This window comes from Macrosteles quadrilineatus, unplaced genomic scaffold, assembly GCF_028750875.1.
Source record: "Macrosteles quadrilineatus isolate MER2022 unplaced genomic scaffold, UCM_ALF_1.0 Scaffold_5__1_contigs__length_97177068, whole genome shotgun sequence".
Lineage (NCBI taxonomy): Eukaryota > Metazoa > Arthropoda > Insecta > Hemiptera > Cicadellidae > Macrosteles > Macrosteles quadrilineatus.
Window position 1 is genome coordinate 8,919,235 of NW_026542598.1, and position 24,196 is coordinate 8,943,430.

Genomic DNA, 24,196 nt, shown 5'->3' on the forward strand with positions numbered 1-24,196 from the left:
TGTTTAAAATGACACCCCAATTATATTAGTACCAACAAAGTTCTTAAGAAACTATTAATATACTAGCGACCATTCGCACTGAATGATAGCTAGAGCAGAAAATAACCATTTTTTTCTGCTCTGTGATTGAAATCCTTCTCAAATCCCACTTATTGAAATACACAACATACACTTAGGACTAAGTTATGAGAGTCGTCAGTGTACCTACTAAATAGAGCATCACTTACACCCTTCATCCATGCATCGCTAAACTCAATTTTTACAAAATTGTTACTTGCCCCATTCATCCACTCAACCTTTCAATTTTAAATAGTTACATTATTAGCTCGTTTATGGATGGAAACAAGCCACATAAATTTAATAAAACTGGCCACCCAAGACTAGACAAAAACTATTTAATCCAAAGAATAACATAACAAAACATTCTCCCTTGGGATAAAATCTTATAAGACCTCATCAAAAGACATTTTGAAACTGTTCAAAATAAAAATAAGGGAGTGGCTACTTGATAAGTAAGGCTTTTCTATATTTCATGATTCATTTACTGGTGGTTTTCATTCTAAGTTCTTCATAATTTTTTTTACACAAACTTTTCTTCAGAAAAAAATTTATATAGTTTTTTTAGATTATTTTCTTTAGAAAATTTGTGAGTGGCAGATTAATTTATACAGTATTGGTATAAACATTTTGTAGTTTTTTGCCACTATAAAAGAACAAATAGTTACTCTCGCCACAGTGTAATAGTGTACACTCGCCTCCATTTGTCTCTGTCCTCAGCCTTTTCTTGTCAATTAATAGATAGTTTAATACTTGGAAAATGAATTTAACTTCAAATATCCACTACTAAAAATTTTATAATTTACCATATTTTGATTAGTTTAATTTATATTAATACAACAATTGTTGCAAGGCAATAATCAATAGTAATTTAATTTTTATAGACAGTCCAAAGAGAACATCTAGTGACATGGCGACTTTCCCACATAGGGAATCAGACATTTAGGTCTCAAGACCTAGACCACCACTGACAGATTTACTTTTTAATTTTGAGTGGATGTCACAGGCCAAAAACTCCATCCGTTCAAATTCAAGATATGTCCTTTAAGGGTGCGCTTTACCTCAGCTCGGGCTTCAGTAGCTATGTTTCACCATTGGACAGCGCTGCGAGAAGCGCTTGCAGACGTTTCCAAGATTACTGTTTTAGAATTAACAAATAATGATAGCTACGCACTCTAAACGGCTTATAGTAGTACAAAGACCAATCTATAGTTCTGCGTTTTTCAAATGTTCAAAAAACTTTTTTTTATAATTTAAGGCTAGTTGAAAAGACCCTTTTTTCTTGTACTACAACTCAAGTTTATAAGGTGCGTGTATTTAAAATAATTGAAATATAGAAACAAAGAACTATAGAAAATTTCATCCTCTTTAATATATGAGACTTTAACTTTGATTCTACCTTCAATGTAGCAGGTGAAAACAGAAATCTTGCAAACCCTTGCATTCGGTTGCGCCAGGGGATGCTTGACTGAGTAAAAAAGGTAAAAAAAATCATCTGAAAATGGAATTCGGTTTAAACTAGATAACTTTTTTGTGGAGCTTAAAAAAATAATTAATTCATTGAAGTGTTACACCTATGTAAATGTTCATAGGAGAAATAAAAAACGAAATTTAAAATCCCCGTATTATTCTTGGAGGATAAATGAACTGTTAAGTTTGCTTGTTTAGGGATGTATTTTGATAAAATCTGGTAAATTTGTTTATTTCATACCAAACTATTTCAATATATAAGTACTGTACCTTTATTTAATTACTTTCCCTGTAGCAGCAAACCTTTAATAAAAAAAATTAAAATCTTAATAAAATAGGTAAATATTATGTGACAATTTATTAAGGAATGAATATTTTAGTGATAATCCAATTGTGGCAGGGGTTGATAAATGATAAATGATTTATTTAGCCATTCAGTATTTACAAATATACAATAGGCATTGTCAAAAAAAAAACAGCCAAAATACATACAGCCAGATACATGGTTTTGTTATTATAGTCCACTACAATCTTTTATGGAATGGACAGTATCAAATTTTTTCAGGCTCTGCTTGGTTATATAAGCAAATAAAGTATTACCTGATCATAGCTAAGCTATAATATATTTTTTTTAATGTTATTTTACTATGTGTGTACAAGTTCTAAGGTTTACTCCTGAGAAATAGGCTAAGCAGTATCAGTAAAATTATTTGTTAAAATCATGCAACTAGTTATAGGGAAGCGAAATGATAGATCTATCTATATCAATCAATCATTTATATTTGTCTCGCTAGCTTGATACGCATGTTTTAAAACAGAAAATAACAAGAAATTCCTATCTCCATCTCCCATTGCGCAAGCTCCTCTGGTTGGCTGTTTTTACAGGGAAACACGACTGAGTGAGCCGCCATATTGGCATCTTCGTTCGATTTGTTCCCTCTCTCCTCTCTTCTGCAAGTGATCGCTACACCAACGCCCTCAAACCTCAAACGTCGGATTTTGAATTAAAGGTAATTCCAGTTTTGAGTGCACGGGAGTCGTTACAATTTGTGAAAATTGATTATTTAAAGTTAATTTCACCAAATACACTTACAACTCCTCAACAAAGAGGTAATTGTACAATATTCTGCCTTCTCAAGCCACCTATAGAAGGTAACAGCCCAGCTCGAGAGTGGTACCGTAGCCATTATGATGACAGCGCGGACGGTGCCAATTTCTTGAAATTTTCGCCTTTGATGCCCCCTGTATTCTGAAATTGTAAGTAGGAATTCTATTTATTCCCACCAGATAGCGTACTACTACACTAATTCTTTAATGTTTCCTGCTTCTTAGGCTACGGATATAATGACAAAACTATTAACTGAAGACATTTTATTTTTTATACCTTTTCCTCTGTTAAGATTAACTTTAAGTTAACTTAGTAAATTTGGGCCGAGATTGGGAATAATGTAAGATCGTTCCTGTTGAAGGTATTAGACAAAATAGTAGCAGCTATTTACAGTATATGTTTTGATCTTAATTAGGGGTAGAAGTAACTTGCATAGTTAACCTCGAATAGGTTTTTATTGACGTACCTAATTAAAAACTTCAGTTAGTTAATAGCCTAGACTAAGTTAACCCTGTACCTGACTCGAACTTACTTTTTCAATAATCAATATGCTTTGTTTTATGAAAACGTAGCCTTGTACAAAGCATGTTGTTATTAGGTGATTTAGAGCCTCTGTAGCCCCTAGGCTTAAAGTTTGAATAAGTAACTTAAGTGATTTAAAATTAATTAGGCTAGCTTACTAAGTTAAGTTTACAGTGGCAATATTTATTTATTTATTTATTTATTTATTCATTTCGACGGCAATCGCCATTTTACAATACAATCATTGACAAGATTTACATGCAACAAGATGCTACTAGAATAGACTGCTACAAGAATAGACTACCTAGAAGACCTAAGTTACTTAACTTAGGTCTTCCAAACGAAAAGGTAGAGCATAAAAGATAAGGGTGTTAATGTTGGCCTACACATAAAGCTGCGTTTCTACTAACTTAAGTTTTGCACTAGTTGCGGTAAGTAACTTAATTTAGCTGTTTTTTCTACAAAATAATGTGACACTATCGTCTAACTTACTAACTTAGTGGAGAGACAAGTCTTCCACTTAAGTTTGGTTTCCCGCGGAGTGTCGGTAAAGATCAAAGAAAGTTGACAACAAAAAAGTGGAAGACTAAGTTTACCGGTGGCTGGCTACGCTCATTAGGCTACGCAAGCAACTTGTGGAAAACATAGTGGACAAATGTTCCCCTTACATACATGTAGGCCTATGATTTACTTTAAGTAAAATAAATAAGAACGGAAACTGAGACTTGTGAATGAATCTCCTGTTGCCCAAAAACGTAACTTAACTTAGTGTAGGCCTAAGTTAACTGTTGGTTTTTTTAGACAGGTAAGTTAGGCATACAATGTAGGGCCCGTGGTTTTCCTGTAGTTTGTGTCAAATATTCAAAATCACTACTAGCCTAGGTCCTCAAGGTCATTCTCAGAAAGTGTTTTACACTCCCTTTGCACCTCAGCTAACAACCAGCGGATCAACGGCATCTTCTCGGAGATCAGCTATCATCATGTCATGTCACTGCCACTGTTCCTAGCCATCAACGAGGGTCTCACCCAATATCCTCGTGGACCTCAACTCAAGTTGGCTGGCTATTATGACACATGTAGCCATGGCATAGATTGCGTCTTCTTCGTCCGACATCCATGACACTAACTCACTGACTATTTTGTGCCAATTCTTTGGCAAAAATTTTTCGACTCTAACTTAAGTTAACTTAGTTGCTCTTTAATTACAGTAGACTCCCTCTTGTCCGAATACTGTAACGGTTTTCTGGTTAAACCGATGTCCCCAAAAATTTTTTAAAACTGTGTTGTTTACTGTGATATTTGACTTAAATTTAGGAGAGCATTGTATTTAGACGTAACTTACGTGATCACTGGTCTCAAATCTTTCCTACGAGAACAGTCGTTTCAGTACCACCCACTTCCTAATATTTGAGAGATTCGCCTATTGGGTCTGATGATGATTGGAGTGTCCAATCGAAATTGATCACCACTTAACTTACCATCTTTTTATACTAAGCTAACTTATTAATATTTTACTAAAAAACACTTTATTAGTTTCCTTGTAGCAGCAAGCCTAGGTACTCGTTAAACCTAATGTTAGGATATTTAACTTAAATAGATTTGATTCAAAACCAGTCAGACAAATGGAAATTCACTTAGTCGGCAGGTTTGCTGCAGCGGGGGTATTTTGTTTATTTACCGTCTTGTGAGTAACAGTATAAGCGTAAATATATGATTTAAGTGTTATAAGACGTCTCTTTTATTTACTTTCCGTATCCTATATTAAACATAGGCTTGGTCAAAATAGGTGCACTGCTTGTATAAATGAATTAACTTATTAAGCTTGTGTTGGTTATCGAACATCAGTGCCAGAGGGGCTGGTTCAATTTCTGGTTTTCCCGCAAATCATCTTTTGGATTTGGACCACTTGTCCTAAAACTGTTTGTTTAATATAAGTTAACTTATCTCCTATCTCCTTGTAAAATGCCAAGTTAGACAGTGATAACAAATTTAAAAAAGTATGTTTCGTCTAACTGCACGTAGGTAGCGTCCCTTACTTAGGCCTATAGGTGTACACCAAATTCAGCATAAACCTGTAGGCTAAAGGGGTAACAATTGATTTTGGGTTTGGATTGAAAGGAAGGGCCAAAATTTAATAGCTTTATTAGCCTAGATTTTTTTTTTTTTTAAATATAAGTTAGGTTGTCATGTTGACACCAAAAACAATAGGCCTAACAAAGCCACTGATGTACAACAAAATGATTACAGCTGTAAGATAACTTAAGTTAATTATTAAACTTAGTGTGAGTTGTAGAACAACAGTGCCAAGCAGAGAAATATGACAAACTGTAACACATTGTGTATGGTCAGCAACATTGTGATTTAGCACTGAAAACAGTCACACTCCTTTGTTGTTGCATAACTTAGGCTCCAAACAACATCCAAAGTAGCTTTTATTTGATGGCGGTGGGCAGTCGAGAGTTTGTGCCTCCTCAAAATACTCTTGAATGGAGTAGTATGCCATGGGTTTGCAGGAGGAACTCCTTGATCTTTTCCTTAAATATTTTAATCTCCAGCGGTCTCAGCGGCAGCTTATTTAACATTGGCACTGCAACGGAAGTTATCTCTCGTCAGGGACAGTCTGTACCTATGGGGCTTTCGACAAGTCGAAATACCTCGATAGATTAAATTAAAAAAATTATTATTAAAAGTAAATTAAATTATTAAATTATTATTTATTAAAAGTTCGATAGATTAAATACCTGGATGAAAATGCTGGATTGTCTTTATGAATGTCTAGCAAACTACTAGTTCAACTAACTTAAAAGCTACTTATTTTGTTTTAGCACTCTCCAGAAGAACTTTTCATTGCATGCTAGAGACGTCTGTTGGAATGCAAGAGTAAATAATCTGTTATAGTTAATAACAAGTAAGTAGGCCAAGTCATTTTAAATTAGCACATGTACATTGGTAGATTAACATCAAAATATTTATTTTCATTACCGGTACAATAGCCTATCTTGCCATGGATTTTGTTGTTTTTAGGCTAGTTTTGGTAAGATAGGCTACAATATAACCCAATAATCTGGATTTACTTACAACTCATCTGGATATTCAATCAAAATATAGTTTTGGAGATAAAATGCCTAAAAAAATACAACTAGGCTATTAACGTTACCTATATAAATTTGGTTGGTGGGCATAACTTATTCCCATTAAAAACTGTAACTTATGGTCACTAAAGTCACAGACTAACAAATAGGCCTACAAGTAGACTTTTTCTTGTTTTTCAGGTATAGATTTTGTCCGGTAAAACTGATAGCTAGTGTTGACAAAAATTTGTTTCTATCATTTTAGGGTTGATTTCATGATTTCTGCTTTACTATTTGGTTATATATCCATGGGACGAGTTAGTCTTTATGATTAGATAGTTTTATTTGGTTAAACGAGGTTTTTAACCCTCCCACGGTTCACTATTTTGACCCTCAGGGTTCACCAGTTTTTGGCGGTTTTGCGGACTTTAAAAGAAAAATTCATGTCATACATAAAAATCATAGTAACTATAACATATTATATATCATTTTACTCTAAATTAAATTATCTATAATAAAAAAAATAAATAAACCTATTTACCTTGGATTGGTTGAGTGTATCCTCTGTAGATGCAGAAAAATAAAAAATAAAAAAATCACTGACATAGTTTGCTCCCCCACAAATCACAACTGGTTGCAACCAATAAAAAATTCAAAATAGCCATTTTGTTCACAAGTTTATGAGGAAAAAGAAAATATATAGTTTTACACACTAAAATAAAAAAGTACACTGTCATATATACAAAAAAGAACACAACTACGCACAAGGAGCTTAGTCGGAGTCGGGGTCATCTGCAACCAGAGTTCTCTTCACCCCTCTTTTGGGCCTCCAATAATGTTGCAGTTGGTGGAAGCACTCCCTGTGGATGCCAGCATTGCAACCAGGGCACCAAAAGCTTGACCTTCCTCTACCACATGATACACACTTTCGTTCTTGTTTCCGTGGTAAGTGTTCAAGGCGGTGGGGATTGTCACCTCCAGGTCCAGGTCCAGGCTGCACAACTTGTTCATTTCCTGCATCTGCAAGAGACTCCAACACAGAAATATGAAACTCCCTCCTGCTCTTTGGTTTGTCACTGTTCAGCTTATATAATACATACGCATTGAACAGGGCAAGATCGATCAAGTTGAAGAATATCTTCTTCCAGTATTTGCTGGTTTGTCGGTTTATTGATAAGGCATACACACACTTATCACTCACATCCACTCCACCCATATTTTGATTGTAATTGTGGATGAGCAAGGGCTTCCTTCCAACTAACCCCTTCTTGCTTCTTACAATTCCGTCTTCAGCATGATAACCGGTTGAGATGACTAGGACTGGTTTCCGAGTTGTCTTTTGTCTGTAGCCGACCAATAACAATCTCCCCTTGCGAAAGTAAACAGTTTCCCTCTCACCAAGTTTAGTTTTCTTTACCGTTTTTGACAAAAATTTGGATTTCTTATTTATAGTACCAGTAATAAATGTAATACGTTCGAGCAAACGTTCAGCAAGCGGAATTTTAGTATAGAAATTATCCGTGTACAGATGGTGACCTTTGTCCAATAGGTTGCCTTTTGTCATCATCTCCATCACCACTCGTTCAGTGAACAGTTCATCAGAATTTTCAGGATCTGCAGGTAGGTAGTCTTTGCCACTATATATTTCAATATGTAATACATAGCTTGTATTACTGTCGCATACTTCGAACTTTTTTATACCATACTGCTTATGCTTCTTATTGGGTAGGTATTGTATGAAGGCGCAGCGATTCTTCATACCTATAAGACTTTCGTCTATACAAACATCTTGCGAAGCAACAAAGTGTCTCTTGAATCTTGAATTTACATGGTCTAAGAGCCATCTCACTTTCAACCACGGATCATAGTTTGGGTTGTCTCTAGGAACATCTCGAGCTGGGGTCATGTGCAAAAAAGAACTTATCAGGGCAAAGCGGTTCACTGTCATTTGCTTGCCATAAAATGGACAGCATTGTGAGCTCCTTGTGTCCCAGTAGTGTCTGACATTATTTTTCACTGTTAGGCCCATGTTTATTAGAATTGCAAAGAATTTTTTCAATTCGATAACAGTGACATTTGTCCATTTTCTAAAACGTGATTTTGGGCTCAGGGTATCACGCTTTGCAGCGATAACTCTTTCGGCATAAGAGTTAGTTTCTCTGGCTAACAATTGCCAAAAAGGAGCGGTCAAAAATAGGGAAAGGTAATCTAGTGGAGGACTATTTCTGGGAGGTAAGTCCTTAGGCCCTGTTTGCCTTGCTCTAAACTCAGTTCTTATGTCAATTTCTGGTTCGGGAGGGTAGACCCTAACCCATGGATCTCGAGTAACAATTTGAGGTTCTGGGGTAGGCCTACCTGGTTCATTTGTCGGTTGTTCAACAGTGAAATCTTCTACTTCTGAAGTGTCTAATTCACTTGTATGAGGGCTGTAAAAATCGTCACTACCACTCGAGAAATCTAAAAGGTCAGAGTCGGGTTCAATGTAGTCGAGAATATCGGCATCAAAATCACTGTCAATTCCGATTTCAGGATCATCTGGATCATCGTTGTCACTTACTTCGCTTAAAGCACGTCGAATGTCACTACTATCCATCTTAAAATAGTTAAAATGCACAATAATAAAATAGTCTGCACATCAGAAGCACCAAGAACAGATGTAAACAAACATAACCAACAGCGTATCGGCGTAAACAACAACAAAGACTTTTAACGTAGTCAAAGTTGTTTGCATAGAGCAAGGTGTCTAAAGACAGACATCGGCGGAAAGCTTGTAATTTGGAGAGTACCACGATACTATATAAGTTGAAGTTTAGCAAATTATAACGCCGATTAGACGCTATTTTTAAAAGCTTGCCTACCGTCGATCGATCGACGGTGAACCGTCTACGGCCGCGAACTCGCGTCGATGCATCGACGGTAAACCGCGGGAGGGTTAATGACTGAAGTAACATGAAACTTGATCTCTACCATTGCCTCTACAGTGCACCGGACAGAACTAACAATAAAAATTGGCTTCAGCTGTTCCATAAGGATGAGAAATCTACTAAGGGACTAGTTTCATCTATGCTTAAGTTTTAATACTTAAATTCTTAATACAGTACTTAAGTTGAAATGGCAGCATAACTGTTTTAAAAGTACTGTAATTTGTAAAGTAGCCCTATAACTTATCTAGCCTACTGGATTCCAATGACTAATTATATTATACACAGCTTTATATCACAAGTTTTATAAAGGCCTACCTTATTTCCTGAACGCAACCATTTGGCCAGTCTCTCCTAACAAGGTTAAGGACTGTGTAAAGTAGTAAAGTTGACCTTTTAAACTGCAATGGTTTGAAAATTATATCAAGAAATGTCTTAAACTGTAATTTAATTGTAGTGCTTACTTTAACATTAATTATTTTGTCGCAGCGGCTGTCAAAATGTCTGAGTCGCAGACTATCAAATTGGAACAGTCTTCCCAGGAGGTGTCTGGGGAGACTATAACGGACATTCAGAACTATTTGAATACATTCAACAAAGAGATTGGCGGAGAAAGTGTGGTTCAGCAAGTTGGAGGTAAGATTTTAAAAATTGAACAATTTTAGGTCAATAATATCAACTAGGTCTCAGGCCTAATCATATTTAAGTAATAATCTTAATAGGTACTTATACCGTAAACAGTCACCTATTTTGGTATTGCTCTAGGCAGGGTACCCTAAGGGAAATAATCTAGATTGAAATGTGAATTTTGATGTTAAACCTTGAAAACAGAGATGAGCTGATTCTATTCCAATTCTTAATACCTAAACGTTTGATACTTTGGATTCCTGGTGAAATCAAGATCATCTACCGGGACCAGAGCAATGTAAGTTAATGATCACTTGCATCCATAATCACTATGAGAGTATGAACTTTAAATCAGAATTTTAAAGATTGCTGTCTTAAATTATTGAAACCCCAAGGAATAAAGATTGCTTGAATTGTTTTCAAAATCCTAAATTCAGTGCCGAAATTACCTTTGATGGGCGGATGGGCCTCTTGCACAGTAGTTTTTCTTAATAACTTCAACAATTACGCTTAGGCAAACAAAAAAAGTAAAAAAAACTTGAAAAAAACAAAAAAAAAGGAATGGTTGTTTTACATCTCAACATATTTCGACCAAACAGCTTCCTTCTAGCATGGATCCCGTTTTTCTCAGATTGTTCATCTCAGAATTGTAGGCTGGAAACTATATCATAGCAAAAGATAAATGGAACTAAAAAAATAATAAAAAAATTGCTGCACTGCCGTTTTTGCCATTTTGTACATATTCATTATAGGCAAGCATACAGTGTTAACCGTTTAATGCTCCATGGCTACTGAAATTGCATAATAATTACAGCAGTAAATGGTACCCCTACCCCCCACGACAATAACTGTCATGCACTAAGTTGTCCTTTAAAAAAACGTTCCAGTTCCTGTTGGTCACCCTTTAGCAATCATGATGCATTCACCACAATGTCTTTGTTACTAAAATTTGTGATGGTTTACAATAATGTACTATCCTGATTATAGTTGCCATATGGTACCTACTGTGTAAAAAAGAGGAGATTTCAGCTGGCGGCCCCCACTGGCGTATAAAAAAATAACGAGCTAGCCAAATTTGATACATATTATAGTCAATAATCAAATATTGTAAGTGAAAGCGTACAGCCATTTCCTGGCTGCTTCAGACCAAACAGAGCCCTTCTCCTGGCCCCAAGTCTGTCACAGTCCAGAATAATGTACTTTGCAGTCTCTTTGAACTGGCTGCAAAGTCGACACTCCTGATTGTCAATGACGATTCCTACAGTGTAGAGGTGTTTCCTGAAATGGCCATGTCCAGTAATGACAGAAAGTACCTGTTTGACATGCCCTCTGCCCAGGTTAAGCAACCAGCAAGTGAAGAGGTATATTCTGAGACAGTTTTTTGCCAGGTCATTGTCAAGAATAATTACGCTAATGCTCTAGATCCCCCGGAGTTAAATTTTGAGCGTTGAAATCCGAAAAACCGGTTATGTGGCAACCCCAATCCTGATTATCTCCTGCATTAGCGAAACCACCATGATTGTCTGCTGGGATTGTGGACAGATTGTGAATATCTCCTACAGTCACGGAGACATCGCCCCCAAAGGGGAGGTAACTGCTCGGTGTTGGTATCGGCATTTTCAAGTAGGCCACAGACATGGACGACTGGGCATTGGGTCCCAGTGACATTCCTTTATCCAGGATGGAGGGGTGTTTAGCTCTAGGGGAGATGGAAGTGCATCATATTCTCTAACCTACCTGTGTCTGTGGTTCTTTGGGTTTCGGCCTGCTTGTTGTGTGCGACCAGCATTCAGTGTGGCAAATCCTCGACTTTGGAAGTAGCCTTTCCTGGAGGTGACAACAGGCAAGTACCCGTAGCTCACGGGGACACTCAAGGGCAACGTAACTTTCCGCAGTGTGAGGGTAACGGTTTGTAGGCACTTATGCAAACCAATCCCTGTCTCTGAGCACGGACGGTATGGTTATCTTGAGTGTGGGGGGTTCTTCCCGGAACCTCAATTGAGTGAAGGGTGTCGCCACCTCTGGTGGATAGGTTCATCCGGGTGGGTCCCACTTCTATACCTGCCTCCTTTTGGGAAACCCTGATGGCCTGGCAGTGATGTTGGGTCTGACGGGCAGACGAAGTAGATCGGGTGCTGGGTCCGAGCCCGCCAGGGGTATCTGGGGATCTATCGCTCTGGTTATCTCTGGTTTCCCAGCAACTGGGTAAGGCCTCGATCGGGTAGTGGTGTAAATGGGAGGTTGCTGACGGTCCCCTTCCTTCTGGCTATGATGGCGGGTTCTGCCTGTCAGGGATTAGATAGGTCCCGAGTGTTGCTTGCACTAAATGCGTCGGGGCGCTCCATTATGGTCCTCTAGGGCTTGTACCTGGAGGAACCCAGGTGGAGTGACGCTTAAACAAGCAGCCGGAATCCCTGGTTAGGATTGAGGGGCAACCCTCTTTCCGAAGGGTCTGCTTCGGCAGCCGGCGAGCCTGATGACCTTAAGTCATCCGCCCATGATGTGCTAAAGGTTGATGCGTAAGCTTCGGCCTACATCATGGGGCCCGGGTATGTCCTCAAGGATAGGTACCGGGTACGCAGTCAGGGGGCTTCGGCTCTCATGACAAAGAAATAATAATAAATAATAATAGTCACGGAGACATCATTGTCATTAGCCTAGACATTTATACAGTTAGTTATGGGCTTAACGTAATGTCTACATGCTTTATCAGATTTTATCTCTATCTAATGTATGATTCTATCTATGAACTTTTAATCAAAAGACTTGACATGACAAAGTGTTAGGTTGATTGTTGAGGTATAGAGGCCTATGCTTTGTGTCACAGATGATATGACTGGAGACCAGGGTCCTGACGAAGGAGCTACCTACTTTGTGGACCAGGCAGGACACTACTACTACCAGACCCCAGGACCTGACGGACAACAAGTCATGACTGTAGTGTCAGGTGAGAAGTAAATGATTAAATTAGTAAGAATTAAATACTAGACTAATTAAATACTGAAGTTAGTAGTACTCAATTATAAACTTTTTGTTTGTTAATAATTGATTGCTGTTTTAGTTATTGTTTGTTTTCTTACCTGAAAAAGCAAGGATACGTTTGTTTTCTTAAACGTTCATCAAATATATTTTGTTTTGGTTGGATATTGAAAGATTTATAATTTACTAGCAGAGTACCCGTCCTTCGTACGGGGTTGGCATATAAGTATCAAATGCTTATAGCAGTTATGAGTGAGGACATGGTTTAAGAAATTTCGGTTCTTTTTGAAGTTCGTTCGCTACGCTCACTCACCTTTAGGTTGGAGCTCGTTCGCTGCGCTCACTTTCCTTCAGGTTAGCTCGTTCGCTACGCTCACTTGCCTTCAGGTTAGCTCGTTCGCTACGCTCACTCGCCTCCAGGTTGAAGTTCGTTCGCTACGCTCACTCACCTTTTGGTTGCAAATTAGCTGTTGTCATAAATGTAAAAGAAATAATGCTAGTGCTGCACCCTGTTGGTAATCCTTGTAACTTTAATGCTATTGAAAATCATAGAACAGAACCAACTTGTTTAATTGAAACAGCTGTTAAGATTCATTAATTCCATTTCTCATAAGGTTAACACGGGAACCTTTGCTCCAGAGCCACTGGGGCGGAGCCCGGAAGGATTTTTGCGATAAAAATATGCCTATATGTTAATCGGGAATATGAGCTATCATCATGCCGAATTTCAGCCCGATCCGACCAGTAGTTTTCGCGTTTACTTTTCCCATACACACAGACACCACCTCTTTTTTATAATAGTATAGATAGATAGATTTAACACCAATAAAGTACGGTACATAAAAGATCATTACTCGATTTGATGTTTACATTTATTTAACACCAATAAAAATGTAAACAAATCGAAACTCAATTCAATGTTTTCAAAAGAAATAAAAATAATAGTTTAGAAGTGATATAGCGAACTAAATCAAATTCGATATCATCGTATTTATCACGATATTACATTGCAGGTTCTCTGCAGAACTGTATCCATGGTCTATCCTTACCCTACACCAAGTCTGATGGCTGGTTGCTAACATTTTGTCTAATGTCTAACCAAGTTTTTTATGTTGGTGTCAGGTATTGCCAACCCCAACAGTGACGTTGGCGACGCAAATGAAACATCATTTGTGATTGAAGGGGTGCCAGAATCCATAACAGGAGATGTAGATGAAAATGTGAGTGAACATCAATTAAAAAAATATATTTTTTACGTAGCCTATATGAATTGAATAGGCATTTTACATGCTGTAAATTATTCGCTAATACATTTCACTAATGCATCTTAAACTGATATTAGTTATCTTAAATTTGGGAAATAGAAAAGATTTGCATTTCATCATAGTCTGTATTTTACCATTTAAAGTGATTTCTGCGTCAAATAAAGGTTTTGAGTTTGTCCCAATACTGAACTTGCATAAATTCTTTTGATCCCATTTTTTAAATGAAACATTCATTAGTATTTCACTAAAAGTGTTATCTATGCTATGCACTTATGTTATCTATGTGTGGTTTACCAGCCATGAGAGAAAACATATCTTAAATCTAGAACACATTAGTACATATTTTAGCTGATGGAAAACAGCGACCTATAATTTGTATAAGTTAATTAATTTTTGTTAAAGGCTGACAATTTATTACATTGTTTAGGCATAGAGAAGAGACTAATTTCTTGATTACAACCTTTGTATTGTACCTATGATCCACTTCCAGTCTCGTAACTGCTTCTCCGTCCTCAATTTTCTTCATAGATATCCCATATCCTATTGTATCCTCAACAATTTCAAAGTCTTTCAGTCCAACTCTCTTCTTGTCCCAAAACTTCACTAACGATGATGGTATTAAGGTGGTTGATGAGGGTGGCCAAATGATTGTGAGTGGAGCGGATGGTTTCCAAACTTTGAGGATCATGCCAACGGAGACCAATCCTGGCGAGGTGAGCTACGTATTGATAGTACAACAGCCTGACGACGAGAAAGACAAAGAGGACCAAGAGGATCCGGATTATACGGTTTACGACTTTAATGAAGCAGAGGATAATGAGCCGATTAGTGGAATGGTGAGTTGGATCATATTTGGGATTCTTGTTTTCCTCGTTCCTCCTCTAATCTGGTGTCCTTTCTAACGTCCATTACTAACCTTGGTTACTTCATTGGGATATTTGCATGTGTGTGTGATTGCCAAACTGATGTTTAGAATAAGTAGTTGATATGTCTTACAACTATTCCTGTCCTTTCATTGATTATATTAAAATCCTTGTTTACCAATTGGAAAATTATGAATATTAAGCTATAGCCTACATGTTGTTTAAACACTGTTGACTAACAAGCTGTTTTAATGAATTACAAGTTGATGTCTTTCCTTAAGACTTTCCTTTGAAACTTGTGTCTTATTAACAAGACATCTAGCCAAAACAATAACTGAGTTGTTTTCCTACAACTCATTTCCTCAACCATGGTGTCCTATCCAATGTTTATATTTTATCCTTGTCTACCCACAGTATTACCCACAGGATTATGACTGTTAGTTTAGTTTTATTCATCCTTGTCATCAATTTTAAATTTTCCTGTAATCGTAGAGGTTTTTGAATCTTTTCTTTTCCTATTTTTAGTTGTTATTCTTTTTCTTTTTCTTGTTCCTTGTTGTTGTCTATGCTGATGCTTTTTGTATCCTAAACTGGTTTCTCATATCTTTTATTATTATTTTCATCAACCTTTTTTTTAAATTGATCTTTTATTCAAAGAAGTAGGCCTACTTACCAGAATAAGTTTATTAGTTTTAGCGTCTTTTGAATTTGAAAACCTTTAGTGTCAAAATCAATGTTTTGATCTTCACTTGTGATTTACAATTTTAATTAGGGATGCGTAAGCCTGAGATTTTTGATCGATCCGAGCCCAAGCCCAGCTTTTGTAGAAAAGCCAGAATCTCAAGCCAAGCTTTTTCATTTGATGTTTTTTTTTACTCAATGAGTAAACTACAAGTATTGCCCCAAGCCTTACTAAATATATTTTTTCAGAACATAAAGAATGACAAAACAATAGCCTAATTTTAGAATTAATTTTTATTACCTCCCTTTATTAGGAAAAAATATAGGACATCTCGCACGGACACAGTAACATCACCACTGTCTTCTGCGATTGCAGCAAAATCTTTAATATCTCCCAGGATGAAGGAAATATAATCTTCGTCCTCTATAGTTGTGGCAAAATATTTATCGTCCCAATGGTCAAATAGGCTTTATAGTCGTCCCGCTATTGCGCTTTCGGATTGCGCCATCTTTGCAGACGTGTTCTACAATCGCAATAACGTTTTCAGGGTTGGTACGGTCAGGGAAAACCTGGAAAAGTCAGGAAATTTGGTTGGTCTGGAAAAGTCAGGGTATTATGAAAAAGTTCTGGAATTTCTCCTGAAAGACAACTTTTTTTACAGATATGGTACATTGTGCACCTAAACATGTTTTTATCAGGGTGATGACTAATGGCAAAAAGAACGACATAAGCACTGATATGCACATTTCTATATCGTTAATTATTTATCGGTATGGGGAAAGAATCGTTATATAAATAGTTTAAGAAACAAGTTTTGTAAATACAAAAGTCCCAAATGGGAGTGATTAAACAAGTTAAATATTAAATGTTTTTCTAATATTTCTTGATTTTGATTGGTTGATATCGACTTGCGGTATACCTGGAAAAAGTATAATATCAGTCTGGAAAACCTGGAAAAGTCAAGGAATTTTGTTTTCCAAATTTAGTACCAACCCTGGTTTTAAAAGCTTGGCTTGAGCTTGATTTTCTGTTTTAGTGCTTGATCTCTTGAGCTTGTAGGCCAGGCTTGGCTCAGTTCGTAAATCGAGTCGCTCGCACACCACTAATATTAATATATTTATATGTTTTGTTGTTGAAAGCTTTACACAACTTATGTATACCTATCTAATCTGATTCTAGAAAGAAAAAAAACAGTTACAGTTGAACCCCGGTTAATTGAAATAATGTGGGGAGAGCCGTTTCGGATATCCAATTTTTCGGATAACCCGTCATATATGCTAAAAATAGCCTATGTGTGTATAGCCACGGTGTGTAGGAAAAATAAATTTAAAACAATGTCTATATAATACAGTGTTTTATTTCAGCTACAGAAATGTTACAATCGGTTAGAAAATACTCTAAACTATACAACTGAAGTTACTACAGCATATTACTTATATTTTAGCACTGTTATTTTATGGAACCGTTTCGGTTACCCTGAATTCTTTCAACCCGGGGTTCTACTGTATCATAAAAAAAATAATAAAATATGTTACTGTATTGTTTTAAATATGTTGGTTTAAACCTTTCTTTTCCTATTGCTAACTGAATGACATGTTGTGTTTCATAGGAATCAGGAGATGAGGATGATAAGACCAAAATAATAAAGCTTTTACCAAAGAAATCACAAACCGTCACCCAAGCCCACATGTGTAACTACTGCAATTACACCAGTCCAAAAAGGTATTGTATTTTAATCAACAAGATGTAGAAATTTTCATAACTTTATGATTATTAGTAAAAAACATTAGTAACAAAATAAATTATACTTTGTTCACAAAATTTAGGGGGATTGAAGGGAAGCGATTCCATCCCCTAAACCTCATCCTAATATTGAAACGACAGCTGATAGCTTACAAGTTTATTTGATATACACATTAAGCTAAAAAAGTTGTGGGGATCTCAGGAAATCTTACCCCTTAAACCACCTAAATTTTGTGGATGGACTAAATTAGTAATAAACATGGCTATTTCAAAGACATAGTTTTGCCATGTATTGGCACTTATCTACTTTAAATGGGTGGCATTTATTGTGATTTAACTACAGTGCATTACTAAAAGCATTACTAAAATAAAATCTTCCCTTCTCAAAATTAAAATTTGAACTGTGTTCTATTGGAATTCAGGATATGTTACAGCAGGTCTAAACAGATGGTATAGCTTCTATAGTATTCTCAAGTCAGTGTTGACTAACCATACTGTTAGTTATGAGTTAGTTGTGATTGTGTGAAGTGCACCAGCTACACAGGTTTGTAACCAAACTGTCAGTCCCTTAATTATTTACTGGCTATTCATTTAATCAACAATAATAATTCATCTTCTCAACAAAACCTACTCTGTAAGAACGATTATTAGAATGGGAAAGAGTCCATCCTGACACAAACACTTTGCCTACCGACCTTCACACATTTCTGTATGAGGACTCTTGTGTGACGGGGTAGTGAATGTGGTAAAGTGTTTGTGTTTATTATGCCAGGATATAATTTCCATTCAGGTAAGATTGTAAGGATTGTAAGAGCACAAGGGAGGTAACTCCTTATCACTGACAGAATTTTTAAATACTTTGGAAAGAAAGTTGAAGACAGAAGATGTGTTAGAGACATCTTTGTACCCAGCTCAAACCTTTTTTACTTGGTTTAAAAGGTTGTCAGTGACTTAACATTATTTTAAAAATGTTGGTACATATAGTGTGTAGTATGTGTTGATTGAGCCAAAATGAACTCCTTACCATTTGCACAAACCTACAATTCTAAAAAAAATCTATTCAGTGTAACTCTGTAAAATATTACACAACTGTTAAGAATTCACCCAGTTCAATTCTTTTTCTATTTTATTTGCTGAAAATTAATTAGCTGTAGCTTTTTTTAATTAAACATTTTCAGTAGGAACTGTGTGTGGGGCAAAAATAAATAGATAACTGCCTGGACACTTAGTTGATTGATTTACAGGTACCTGTTGTCACGACATATGAAGTCTCACTCGGAGGAGCGTCCACACAAGTGCAGCGTTTGTGAGAGAGGTTTCAAGACACTGGCGTCGCTACAGAACCATGTCAACACTCACACAGGCACCAAGCCCCACCGTTGTAAATACTGTGAAAGCCAATTCACCACTTCAGGTACGGATACAATCAAGAGGTAACCTTACCTCTGTCTGGCCTATGCATGGAATTCTGCAAATATTTGTAAAACATACTATGGTCTTAATTCGTGCAGACTTATTATACTACTTAACATTTCTCATTGAATTAAAAATTGCATTTTTAAGAAAAATGTTACGATACTATCAATTTTTAATCGAGTTAAATTATAAACTTATATGATACAGTATTGATTGCTCAATGATTACTTGTTTGTTCTGCAGATCTCTATTAATTTTTGTTCAAGTTATTATGTGTATTAGAATATTCGCTTATGTGATGATTTATTGTGATAAAGAATTGACAATGAAAATTATTGCTTTTTGTCTTTTGACAAAGTTGATGCTTAACATAAAATTATCATACAAATTTTTTTGCAATAAGTAATCAAAGCAATTTCCTGAAGGAAATCATGAGAAACTAGGGGAAAACATAAGGGAAATAGCTGAAATCAATAATTGATCACTTTAAACCATATACAGTAGAACCTCTTTAATCCGAACTAATTGGGGCCAGGGGTAGTTCGGACTAGTGAATAGTTCAGATTACAGAACATATTGTTGTTTTTACATAACAATAGCTAAAACATGGCTAAAATTGATCTAAATTATTTTGGAAAAAGTGAAAAAAATGTTTTATAAATTAAATTACAGTGTTTATTTAATACAGTAGTAAACATGATGAATAAACAGTACTTTACATTAAATACAGTATACAATAAAGAACTGCTTTACTGTGTATAGAGTACAGCAATGAGGGGTTCGGATTAGTGGACGTTCGGATTACGGGGGTTCGGATTAAAGAGGTTCTACTGTATGCTTTTGTTGACAGGAGAATTAGTGAGACATGTGAGATACAAACATACTCACGAGAAGCCTCACAAGTGCACCATCTGTGAGTACGCGAGTGTTGAACTTAGCAAGATGAGGAATCACATGAGATGTCACACGGGCGAGCGGCCTTACCAGGTAAGCCTATGTCAAAGTGATAAGTTTAAAAGAATATCATTTAGCCTGATGTTTTCAGTCTAATAATAAGAAATCAAAATTTTTTTACCAAAAGGACTTGCACCAAAAAGGATGCCTTAGTTGATCTGGCAGTTCGAAGATTGCCCATTTAAAAGAAGGACGTTTAGAACTTGAAAATTCACAAAAGTTTTAGAGACTTATTTCTCATTTATTTTGGCGGAGTAAGAATAACTGGTTGGAAGATGGGCATTCTAAATTAAAAAAGGCGTGTGTAAAGTTTATAGAGTCTAAATTTACAGAGCCACGGAAAACTGGAGATACTCGCAATTTTTATGCGACTGCAGAAATTGAATAATGTTATAATGCTTTCAAAGATGTAGATATTAACTAAAATCTTGTACTAAATAATTAAAAGTCACAGATTATAACATAAATTAAGTTACTGATCTGTTGTCAATCAATAATATTGAATCTAGTGGATTCAATAGGACCTCAAGTGCAGTGGATCCACTAAATGAAATCAGATTTATTTCCACAATAATATACAAATAAAATAATAATTTTTTTCAAAAATAAAATACAAAGATATAAGTCTTCAGGCACTTACATAAAATAGTTCCTGAAATTTGAGGTAAAGTTAAATTAAAAAATTAATTTAAAAAGGTAGAATCTTAAGTACTAATTGAAATGTATTGCTTCAGCTAGCAATTATTAATCTAACGGAAATGAGTCTTCATGGACCTCAGTGGTCTGTGCGTAGACTCGAGTTGTTCAAATTAATCAACATGGCATTACGTTTAATGTTACAATTAGGCTAGTTAAATTAAATGTTTGTGTTACGTTTTAGGTACAATTAGTTGTATGTAATTGAACTAGAATCAATAGGATTGATTGTTAACAGGTCAGTAACCTTATTTATGTTATTTAATCAATCCTGGAGGCACATTATGAATATATCACCGAGTATGTAGAGTTGATGATTCCTTGATTCAACTGGGATTGAAGGTTTTGAGAAATTGAGAGTTAGGATCTGCCTTAGAAAAAAGGGAGTATTATTTCAGCCCAGCCATGTATACAACTAAAATGCTTATTTGTATACAACTATATCTAACTAACACATCAATGTGTTTTGACAGTGTCCACACTGCACGTACGCAAGTCCTGACACGTTTAAACTCAAGAGGCATCTCAGGATCCACACGGGGGAGAAGCCGTATGAGTGTGACATCTGCCACGCCCGCTTCACTCAGTCCAACAGCCTCAAAGCTCACAAACTCATCCATAGCGGTAACTAGACTAACATTCCCTTTCACTCCTGGCAAAAGTGAGAATAAGTAGAAAATTAGTTTAAATGTTGTTACTTGACGACCCTTTCCGTTAATTTACTACCAGTGTATAGTTTGTATGCAACAAAACACAATTAGTTTCAGTTATGTTGTGGTTCTAATCCCCAACCTAAAATAACCTAATCATAAACAGGGTTTAGAAATTTACGATATTTAAACTAGATAACTTCTTTCAACCTATTTAAACCTGAAAAAAAACGAAAAAAAAAACATAGTGGCAGTGAATCTACGGAAAAGTTACACTCCCATTAACATTATTAAACTTGTGAAGGCCTCAGGGAGAAAGCAAAGGGCTGAGGCTAGATTTTGATCCAATACAGATAAGGTACATCTATGGAGTAATGCTTTAATTTAACAAGATTATTTTATCTTGACAAACAAACATTCTTTCAATAATATTGAGGAAAGGACTGGATACCCAACTAATTTATCAAAGAACAGAATTCCAGGTAGTTGATAGCACACAAAATCTTCAAAACACAATCAAGAAAGCCCTACTTTTCCATCTGATGGAGCTTCCTTAGAGAAGCGAAATACGAGTAGCATAGGCTCTAGTAATTGTGGTGTTAACATTTGTGTGCCATGAACTGCTTGCAACTCTTTTCTTAGCTAAGTTAGTGACATGGATTCATTCATTCTTTCTAAGCCAAGTGCTCTTTCCTCTAAAAACAAAATTTTAAAAATATAATCAAAGGCATGACTTGGTAATTAAAGTTGTGTAAATATTACAGCTGGAGACAAGCCAGTGTTCCATTGTGAGCTGTGCCCAGCTACATGTGGGAGAAAGACAGATCTCAGGATTCATGTGCAGAAGTTGCACACGTCTGACAAACCTCTGCGGTGCAAACGGTGTGGCAAACAGTTCCCGGATAGGTACACCTACAAGGTATGGTACATACATACACGCTGTGAGTTATGCAACAACCTTTTGTTAAGTGTCGAAAAATAAATTGGTTGCCCTTAAACATTTTTTAAGGAAACTTAAGTCCTTAAGAACACCATCAGTGAGATTTTTGCTTCATCCCCTAACCCTCAGAGATTTGTTGATTAGTGAACAGTAGGCCTATGTCCTAAATGTAGAGGCTCCTCTGTAAGAAGAAGTGCAGCCTGCATTTGAATGGATGGTTGCATTTTCATGTTGTAAGGTTTTGAATAACTTTTTGTACGAATATAATAGTGGCTTAAATACCTCTTAGAAGGAACAGAACTAAGAACTAGGAACTAGGTGGAGGTGAAAAAAGAATGTGCGAGTTATAGCAAATGCTCGTCCAGACCGTCAATCTGCCGCCTGTGATTTCATCCCACATTTACTTTTTAAATAATTGGCCATACGTTTGTGGTCTTTTTCTTACAGCAAAATCTTGAACTTCTTCCATTGTCATGGCAAAATCTGGAACATCTTCCTTGGTCACAGTAAAAAATTAAAATTAGAATATCTTTTGCATTAACAACTTAATGGTGAACATCTTCCCAGATTACAAAAAAATTTTGATTATCTTCTGTGGTCCTTAGGACATCTTTATCATCTACAGTTGTTGGAAAACCAAACATCATCTGCGATCGTTACAAAATCAACATTTTTCAATCGTTAAACGCGGAAATAAACGCTCGGCTCTGCTTAACTCGACCCAAGCTTGGCCCTATAATCTTTGTCGGTCCAAACGGATCCCTTGGGGCCAACTGTTCACGCGGCCAAACCCAGAAACATCTGGGACCTGTAAATCTCCATTAATAAAGGCTGGTTGACTACTGGGAAAACAAGGTTTTGCTGATCGTATTCTGTATATTAATTTGATTATCTATATGTAAGTTGTAGATTGCAGTTTTACTGACATGTTTCTCTCTGAACAGGTTCACAACAAATCACATGAAGGTGAGAAGTGTTGGAGGTGTGAGTTGTGTCCGTACGCTTCAGTATCTCAGAGACATCTAGACTCGCACATGTTGATACATACGGACCAGAAACCTTACCAGTGCGACAAGTGTGACCAGGTATGTCAACAAGTCAGTCTTATTCATTAATCAACCGATCATGAAACTGGTGACTTTGGGTATATTTTGATTACCTGAAAAAAGTCTGTAAACTGTATGTGGACCAAGAAACGTGGACCTGGCATTTTGTCAGTTCTTTTTATGTTGTTGCATCAAGTCAGAAAACTGTGTTGGTAGATAATTAAGATGATGCTTCTCAACCGCGGGAGATGATTAGGTACAGTGTTGACTTGATCGCAACATTAGCTTATGAATGTTGCCTTGATAGTTTTTCCAATGTTTGGTGGGACCGCCAATAAGTTATTGGAAGGTCTCAAAGTACTGATACCAACATTCATGGCAACTCTCGGTACTGGTAGTTTTTCCAAGACTATTCATAACACTTCCAAGAAACAGTTTCATGACATCCTTAACAACCACATGCACTTATTCACCAGCCTACTTCTCTCACTTACACATTTACTCATTCATTGTATGACGTCTAACCAATAAATATGCCCACATAGTCATCACCCTTCAAAAAACAGAGATGTAAGTATTTTTTTTATTCATCACCTCCTCCATTCATACTTTTATTGTTGTTTAAATGTACAAGTACATTTTCTGTTTTGTAAAACTTCTGCTTCTCTAATTCAGTCACTTTGGAAACATGTCTTCTAATATGCACCAACTTTTCTTTTTTGTGTGTCTTATGTGGCACAATCTAAATTAGGCCTATTGCAATTTATTAAATAAAATTCTTATATCTGACCTGAGATATACTTAACAACTTAGATTCTAAAAAAATATAAAAATATTTGTTTCCCCTTTTACAGTTTAAGCAACTTAGTTAAAAAGTCTACCTGTTAATAATTTAACGTAACTTGTTAAATCTTAGCCAATTTAAAATTTTACATTTTTATTTTCTTTCAAATTATATTGGCTACCTTATAAAATTCAGTGCATATGAAAAATTATGGATTTTATGATTTTATAATTTTATAGAATATAAAATCCTAATGTGTCAAGTAATGAAATGGTGCCTTTTCCAGAGTGGCTGTGAAATATCAGACAAGGTCCGTATCATTTTTTGATTTCTAGACTTTTAATTTAGATATTAATTACTTACCTTTTTAATAACTCTTCACAGTGGTTGACAAGCCTTCCT

At 36.1% G+C, this 24,196-nt stretch overlaps 2 protein-coding genes across 5 annotated transcripts in view; one reads left to right on the plus strand and one right to left on the minus strand.

The window, feature by feature from the left end:
• The first annotated feature begins 2,490 nt into the window (after nucleotides 1-2,490).
• The window catches only part of LOC128994810 (transcriptional repressor CTCFL-like), a 28,578-nt gene continuing 6,872 nt past the window's right edge, over nucleotides 2,491-24,196 (plus strand). The window contains exons 1-12 of one of the 4 annotated variants that reach the window (XM_054419604.1): nucleotides 2,492-2,784; nucleotides 5,983-6,065; nucleotides 9,639-9,785; nucleotides 12,604-12,723; nucleotides 13,878-13,975; nucleotides 14,644-14,856; nucleotides 17,175-17,287; nucleotides 18,553-18,722; nucleotides 19,575-19,711; nucleotides 20,848-20,998; nucleotides 21,789-21,943; nucleotides 22,909-23,049. In XM_054419604.1, the coding sequence (XP_054275579.1) occupies nucleotides 9,650-9,785; nucleotides 12,604-12,723; nucleotides 13,878-13,975; nucleotides 14,644-14,856; nucleotides 17,175-17,287; nucleotides 18,553-18,722; nucleotides 19,575-19,711; nucleotides 20,848-20,998; nucleotides 21,789-21,943; nucleotides 22,909-23,049 (1,434 nt within the window). In that variant the 5' untranslated portion in view covers nucleotides 2,492-2,784; nucleotides 5,983-6,065; nucleotides 9,639-9,649. Of the gene's footprint in view, nucleotides 2,785-2,869; nucleotides 2,997-5,982; nucleotides 6,066-9,638; nucleotides 9,786-12,603; nucleotides 12,724-13,877; nucleotides 13,976-14,643; nucleotides 14,857-17,174; nucleotides 17,288-18,552; nucleotides 18,723-19,574; nucleotides 19,712-20,847; nucleotides 20,999-21,788; nucleotides 21,944-22,908; nucleotides 23,050-24,196 lie in introns of those variants that run through there. The other 3 variants (XM_054419606.1, XM_054419605.1, XM_054419607.1) reach the window with 3 other exon arrangements.
• On the minus strand, nucleotides 7,001-8,821 carry LOC128994252 (piggyBac transposable element-derived protein 4-like). Its single transcript, XM_054418662.1, has one exon. It carries the CDS (start codon nucleotides 8,819-8,821, stop codon nucleotides 7,001-7,003), a length of 1,821 nt encoding a protein of 606 aa, XP_054274637.1.